The sequence below is a fragment of the Myxine glutinosa genome, chromosome 2 (assembly GCF_964187855.1).
Source record: "Myxine glutinosa chromosome 2, kmMyxGlut1.1, whole genome shotgun sequence".
Classification (NCBI taxonomy): domain Eukaryota; kingdom Metazoa; phylum Chordata; class Myxini; order Myxiniformes; family Myxinidae; genus Myxine; species Myxine glutinosa.
Genome location: NC_136262.1, coordinates 135,961,393 through 135,969,279, shown reverse-complemented (window position 1 = coordinate 135,969,279; position 7,887 = coordinate 135,961,393). Strand labels below are relative to the sequence as shown.

The 7,887-nt window shown below is 47.4% G+C and overlaps 1 protein-coding gene across 3 annotated transcripts in view; it reads left to right on the top strand.

Moving 5' to 3' along the window:
• Nucleotides 1-4,670: 4,670 nt before the first annotated feature.
• The window catches only part of LOC137421213 (SH2 domain-containing adapter protein F), a 221,881-nt gene continuing 218,664 nt past the window's right edge, over nucleotides 4,671-7,887 (top strand). For all 3 annotated transcript variants that reach the window (XM_068107039.2, XM_068107038.2, XM_068107037.2), the window contains exon 1: nucleotides 4,671-5,374. In XM_068107039.2, the coding sequence (XP_067963140.1) occupies nucleotides 4,919-5,374 (456 nt within the window). In that variant the 5' untranslated portion in view covers nucleotides 4,671-4,918. The remainder of the gene's footprint in view (nucleotides 5,375-7,887) is intronic.

Sequence of the window (7,887 nt, the reverse complement as noted above, 5' to 3'; positions counted from 1 at the left end):
GTACAACACAGCAGATTACAGTAGACAGCCACACAGCACAGGGATAGTCACGGCATAGATGAAGGAGGATAGCGGTTTGTTTACCACACTACTCTCTAATTTATTGGATAACTAAATTTGGTGTGTGACAGTAAGTGTTAAGCCTGGAAGGAGCTTAAGGTTCCGTGGAAGCTGGGGGCTGTATTAAGTGGAGTGTGGGGGGATCCATGTGGTAAGTGTAACATGGACCGTGTGTTTAGAGTAGGTTAGATTGCCATGTAACAGGGCCCTGTTAGGCTAAGTTGTATGTAATATATGCACCGTGGGAGCGGTGAGTGTTAACTATTAAGCTATTCAGGGTATGGTTATGTAGCTTAAAACCTCTTTTTTGAGAGATGAAGACAGGTGGAGGGTTTGTGAAAATGGCACTAAGAAAGTACCTACGGACCATTATGCACTGTCGGCACGTGCGCGTAGACCATGGCTGTGAGATGCACTGGAGAGGCCCAGAAGGGGTAGAAGACTTTTTTATGGGCATGCCCCATGGGGTGGGATGGCAAGAGCAAGGTGCTGCCCACGCCGGTGAGCGGCCAATGATGAAACCTACCACTTGGGGAGGCAGCCCCAAACGTCGGGAGGATCGGACTGAGGTGGAAGATAGAGAGGGTGTGATCGGTGCTGCACAGGAGAGTGGACACCCCGGCCCTGGCCTCTGGGGATCATCGCTTTGAATCTGTGCCATCTTGCATCACCTTTCTCACTCCTCACCTTTTCCTCTTCTTGCCTTCGCAGGTCGAGTTGCTCGAGCTCGTCATCGTGGGACCTGAACCAGCCTGTGCCAATACAAGCCCTCACCTGCCCCTTTGTACCTTGAAAGAGTCAGTTTTCCACGGTGCCTCGTGAGGATAGGATTATTTATTTTATATGACTGTACATAAATTTTCGTGTCCCCACTTCCATATTTGTGTGTCACTCGCTTGGTTTGTTCCGTTCTCTACATCCCGTCCACCTCTTATCTCCCAGATATTTATCTTCTATTATAAATAAACCTTTATAGAGGAGAGAGACGTTTTCCATCCTTCTACCTCCCGCTGATTCCGCCACCAAAATTCGGCTTTTGTTTGGGTGACCTTGGAGAATGGTAAGTTGTGATTACTGAATGCAGTTTAGATCGGAACCTTTTGGCCATTCACGAAATAAAAGATCCCGGTGCTGAGGTATATCACATTTGCGAGCCTTCGACGTGACAATATGCACAAATATCCGATTTCATCAGACATCTCCTCCTGCTTCATAAGAGAACTTCAGATGTCAGCTCCCTGTGAGGTACATCTTACTATCCAAAATAGGTAAGAAGCTCAGCCATGGTAATGGATCAAAGGCCTACTCTTCTGCAAATAGTATCGTGGATGTATGCTGTCTTTAACATCTACAAGTGAGTATCAGCACACTTGGTGGAAGTGGTCTCTTCCATATGTAGAAGTCAAAAAAGGAAGTAAAGACGGCTTGATTATTGAATTGCATAAGTTGTTCAATGTATTGGAGATAGAGGGCTATGGCCATATTTGTAGGACTTTTTGGTAGCTTGCAGAAAGATAGATGGGTGACAGTATCTGGCATTGGTATATAGGCCCAATGGCCTGCCCTGCCTCCTTATGCCAAAGTTCCTTGTAGTTGTTGTTTTATGAGAACCTGTGACCCTGAAAGACAGGGAACATGGAATACTGCCCAATGGAATACTGAATACAATGGAATCTCAATGGAATACTGCTCTCCCCTCTGGGCTGGTGCTCCTGCCTCACACCTCGCTCGTCTTCACGCTGTTGAAACCAAAGCGTTCAGAATCATTGGAATCTCCCGTGATGAAGCTAACTCCAAGGGCCTTTCACTCCCTCACCGCAGGCAGGTTGGTGGTCTTTCCGTCTTCTACCGACTCCTCTCCGGCCTTGCTCCTCCAGCTCTCTCTGGGCTCTGTCCCCCAAATATTCCTACCGGTCGCACAATATCTGACTGCAACCCTCTTATGGTTAAACTGCCAAAATCAAGACTCTCTGCTCACCTTCACTCTTTCATTCCTCTTTTCTCCCGCCTCTGGAACAAACTCCCTCACTCTCTTCAATCCCACTCCACCCTCCAGGTCTTTAAAACAGCTGTTCACCACCATCCCTTATCTTCCCCCATCCAAAACCTTGATCTTTTCTACCCCTGCTAATTTCACCCCAAATCCACTTTTTTGAAATACCAACTTCTTTCCTGGAAGTCCTTGGTGTCCTTGTGTTTATAGTTCACCCCCCCCCCCTTCCCACGCCGCCTCCCCCCAAGCCCTCTCCCTCCCACACATTCCCGATGTCCCTGCTCTCAAATGTTGTGTTTATGTGCTTCCCCTTCTCTCCCCATCTTGTCTACCGCTCCCCTTTTTATATACTTTGTTTGTTTGTCTGTTTGATTTGTTTGTGTGATAAATGTTAGCTCTTTCACGAGCCTCGATTATGTATACAAAAAAAACAAACAAACAAAAAAACATCGAAACATGACCATGTGAAGTGTTTGCTGTTTAGCAGCAGGTGCTGTGACCCTCTTGAAGCTCCCCAGTTAATGCCCAAGGATTATGGATATCATGTAACCTTTAAGACCTTAGGTTTGTCCTTATTAAAATATTGATAGGATTTTGTTTTCTTGAACACACTCACCATTCAAATCCACACTGGTTAGATTAGAACAATTCCAGGTGTTTTTCTTGTGTCATTGAGAAAGGTGAAGTGGTGTTGGGTAGTCTTGGGTGGACGGGTGAGGTTGGGAGGGACGTGGGAGGTTGTTGGCACGTCTGAGCCTCAAGAGAGCATCACAGATTGTGGACGAGCGGGCCGAGGGCCAAGACTGCGTGGCGTCCCGGATAATATCTAGCCGTGCCAAGCCCTGGCCTTTCGCCCGCTTGGTTTTTGATGGGATCCAGATCTGTGTCTTTACCAGACTAAAAAGAACGATTGTGACGAACGTTATTTGGCGACACCCAACGAGTTATTTGTGGCTATCTATGTATTATGTACGTACCGAGGGGAGGGAGTACGTAATACATAGATGACCACGAATGGCTCCTAATTTGAGTAAATTAAAGAAATGATGATCAGTAAGGATTGTGGGTGTTGTAGAGAAGTTTCGGAGGAGATGGAGTCAGTAAAGCTTGGAGAAGGAATGACGTGTAAAGATTGGGGTGGGGGTCGAGGGTAGGGCACCGAGGGGAATTTAGGGAGCGTCTGGGGGGGATACCTGGATACGTTTGGAGGATAAAAACAAAATTCTGCAATTTCTTACATGTGATAAATCGATTGTCACTTACTCGATACACACATGATCTACGAATCGTGGACATCTCGTGTAGTTCTTCCAACTAGACCAATGGAATATTGGGTAGGTGTTCTTAGTAGGCCTAATGAGGGGTACCGAGAGTCCCAAACCATTCAAATGGCATCAGGAAAACCGCTGGAAGAAGGAAATGCGACACCGTCTTGAATCGACATGTACGATATAACTAACATCTGTGCTGAGTTTCGTTGACACAGGACCAATCGTTAATGGTTGGGGGGAGAGGGGGAGGCTGGGGGACATTTTGACTCCCGTGCATTGACACCAGGTGTCTTTTGGACCTTCTTTGACTCGGACTGTTTTTCCCCCACGCCTTCGTTGACCCAACTGAGGACACTTTTGGAATTCCTGATAAAGACTGCATCATTTGTGAGGAGAGGGAAGTTTACCAACCTCGTGATCGGGATTCTCACAAGATCGGGATTGAATACGTTTCAAACCACAAGGTGTGAGATCAGGTCACGTGATCCAATAAATAAAAAAATGTTTAGGGCGATTGAAAATTTCATACAGTTCAGGAGTAAAGGAGTAAGACCGAACCAATGATTACACTAACGACCACAATTATTCCCAACTTCATGGGAGGTCAGCCGAGAAACGTTTTTGGCCCAAGTCTTTCACCAACAGGCTGGCCAGGCCCGACGTTCGACTGAAGGTGGTTGTAGTTTGTTTGGGGTTCTGGCAACAATCCACTTACTCTTCGTCAAATCTCCGTGGAATCGATAATGTCCTCTAGCTAATGCTAGCAGACGGGACAACCAGCTTAATATCCATCTGAATGATGGTGCACTTTGTGGTGCCACACCATGGAGCATCAGTCCGGCAGGTTGTAGTTGGGTCGGAATCGAACCCAAACTCGACAGATCAAAGGTAAATGTGCTACTTCTTCGAATGGAAGACCTCATTTAAATCGGAGACACCTCGCTCCTCTAATACGAATGAATGACTGAGTTTCAGATTGGAATTGTTTGGTTTTTTTTCGACATTTTCCTTTAAACATGTCCAATTTGGCCAAAACCCAATGCGCTAATGAGCATTGTATATAATACATGCTATTATTATTGTATAATATACATACAAAAGGGCTATTCATTATACAGACAGTGATAGAAATGGTGGTTGTACTCAGTTGGTTTTACTCGGTCTACATTGCATGGAACCCACCTGCCATTTTTTGAGACTCTCGTTGCCTCCTCCCCCGGATCCTCCCCATCTTTCCCCTATATGGGTTTCTCGGGGCCTCGCTCTTCCAGCCCTGGTCGTCGCTCCTCTTCTCCGCAGAGCACTCCCCTTTTCCTGAACCCCGCCTCGCCCTGCCCGATGCCGCCCGCTGCGCACCCAATCCCAATACAAGCGCAGAGCGAACGAGAGGCTCAGAGCACGCGCCACGACCCCAATCCCAGCACAAGACCCGTGGAACCCTCCTGCGTCTCGCATGCACACGACCTCCCTCTCCCACTCTCCTACACACCTCCGGACTCTTTCCTCGGCTCCCCCAACCCCTCCTGGAGCTGCCTCCGCCGGCTCATGAGTTCCGAGCGCGGCGTGCCCCGGCCGGGGATCAGGCGCTCCGGGCATGGCCAAGTGGCTCAAGGAACATCTGGGGTTGGGACCGAAGCGCATTCCCCCGCAACCCCCAAGGCCTGACTATACTCGCAAGGGATCTGCGGCAGCGGCGGTCGGAGAGCTGGCGGTGCCCATAACCGGTCCTGGCGCGGACCTACTAACCGTGTACCGAGCCCAAAAGGACATGGACTTCGAAGACCCTTACAATGGTCCCTGCTCTGGAGCTCTGCAGAGGCTCAAGCTGGTAGGTGGAGCGGGTGGTTCCGCAAGTCCTGGGTCCAGTGTGGAACAGGACTCTAGTGATGGGGTCCAGCCGGCAGGACCGCAGGGATCGGAGCTCAAGGTGCTGGCTAACAAACGAAGGCTCATCAAAGTGGAGGCAGTGGTGACGAAGGGACTCAAAAATGACACCGGGAAGGTTGAGAGCGACGCGGGAGAGGAGAACGGGAAAAGCAAGGAGGAGAAGGTGAGCTTAAAGTTTGTGGGGTTGGAATATGTTATACTCAGGTTTTCGAACTCAAGACAAGGCAAATTTCGAACCTTCGAACTCAGGTTCGAAGGGAGTAGATATAAGGACAAGGCAAATTTCAAAGGTCCTCAATGAAGGACAACCACGTGCGAATCACCTGAAGTTTATCTTGCAGGGATAAGGGTGATGTGGATTCGAAGTGTCGGAGTAAGAATGCGAGTTCACTCTTTTCATTGGACCTTGTGTAGTCGAAATGTGTTAAGACTCGACATGGAATGTGAGGGCTACGTCGTCCTCTACAGATGATGCTCAATTACTGTGGCACATGGTCCTTTATATATGAGGGAAGTCAAAAGTTTCCCCCTTTTCAAGAGGTTTCAGAGGCAAAAGCACAACTTGTAGTCCAGTTGCATCAAGAAACCCACCCACCCCTGGGCAAAATGTGTGGCAAATTGACTAAAAAGAAAGAATCTTCACGTCAAAGGACTCGATTCATATCAAAGCGCCTTTTTTGGTTTTCAAGGACGATATTCGCAAGGGATCTGCGCAACCGAATGCAAGAGGTAATTTGATCTAAAATGATCCGGCCTTGTCATATTTTAGTCCAAAGACACCAGACATTTTGGTAAAAGCGTCCAGCTCCTCCAATGCCCCGTTCAATCGCTCCGCGTATTTTCCACATGTCTGGGATGCACTTTGGGATTGATACAAGAGACTTCACGATGTTGAAATGTTCAAGTGACACACAGGGAGAGGTGTTTGAATGTTCACATGAAACATGTGCTTTTCTTAAACACTCAAGCAAAACCCAGGGCTTCACAGAAGTGATCATGACACTTCTGCTTTGATGTTTAAATGGTTAGGATGATCCACGATTCCTCATTTAAAACATTCCCGTGACATCTTGGTGTTCACAAGACTTGCATGAAATTCCATCGGAATGTTTTCATGATGCGTGCTCCGCACAACTGAACTCGTTCGCACAATGTTGGCGTAAACACAAACGGGTTGCCAAATGCAATTCTCGCACAGACCTTTCCCCTTCAGCCGAACAACTTGCACTTTGAGAAGTGAGCCTTGCCTAGGCGTGCCATCGTCTCTCTCTCCGGTCTTTCCGTCCTTTGTGCTGGCAGGAAAGGCAGGGCCGGGCGTGCTCGGCCGAGGGGCCGAGGTCGGGGCCAGGGTGCTGGCAAGATGCAAAAATAAAGGCAGAAAGTCTCACGTCGAATTACCCTCAAGAACGCGTGAGAGATGATAAACTTCCCCGGAAATGAACAGATCTGGGATATGGCAACAGGAGCGTGAAAACAGAGCGGTTGCTTCCTTGGAAGTCGCATTGCTGTGGAGTTGGAGTTTGAATTGTAAGATTGTGGCTCTGACTGTTTCCTTTCATTGTGCATCAGTCATTACTCCTACTTCTGTTTTTGTACTCTTCCTTACTCAGCACTCATACCTTGGTCATTAATCACATTTGTAGTATTCTTTTTTGTATACAGAGTCAAGGCTCATGGAAGAGCGAGAACACGGAATTGGATCAGGAAGCAACATACCAAAAGGAATGGCAGAAAGAGAAGAGGGGGAAATGCCAACAGTAGAGCCGAAGTGGACAAAATAGAGGGCGATGGACAAACAAGGGATACGGGGAATTATGATGGGTAGGGAAGAACGCAAGAGATGGATAAGATGGATGCAGAAACAAAGACAACTTTGGGAGGGGGCGGTGGTTTAATTGGTGTAGAAAAGGTTATGGTTTGGGATGCGGGATGACATAAGATGGCGGTAAACAGCTGTCTTGAAGACTTGGAGGGAAGAAAGGAATAGAGTATTTAAGGTCTGCAGGAATTTCAAATAGGACTTCTCCATAAAGGGAAATTTTTGTGGCCCATGAAGCCACATCATATGTGCATAGATAAAACATAATGTTGAAGACCACTGTGGGTGAAGATTGTTTGTGTAAGAGGGTTCTGTGATGAGAAGGAGTTCAGGAAGAGGAAAACTTCTTTTATGAGAAAGGTGGCTTAAGTTGAAGACACTGGGCTGACATTCCGTACATTGTGGGTTCAAATCTGGTTGAAGGCCGCAGGATGCGGGTAGAATGAGGAGCTCGTCTTCCTCATGAAGATTGCCATCGATCTGTGTTGGCAGACAAAATGGCATGCATCTTTTGTCCTGATGAAGGTTTAACACCTCAAACATCAGCTTATCCTTGCTTCCTACAGCGGGCAGCAAGCCCAAATCGAGGACTGATTTGATTCCATCCAGCAGGATTAAGGATTTGGGTTACAAGTTTTGAAAAATGACAACAGTCTCGGGAGAATTACCAAGTCGCTATTGGCTTATCAGGTAAAACCTAGCTGGCTCACTGATGAACTTCAGAGAGAAGCCAATCGGCCTGCCCTGCCTGGTACTGCACAGCACCTTCAGAAAGTATTCACACCCCTTGACTTTTTTCACATTTTGTTGTTACAGCCCGAATTTAAAATGGATTAAATTGAGATTTTCTATCATTG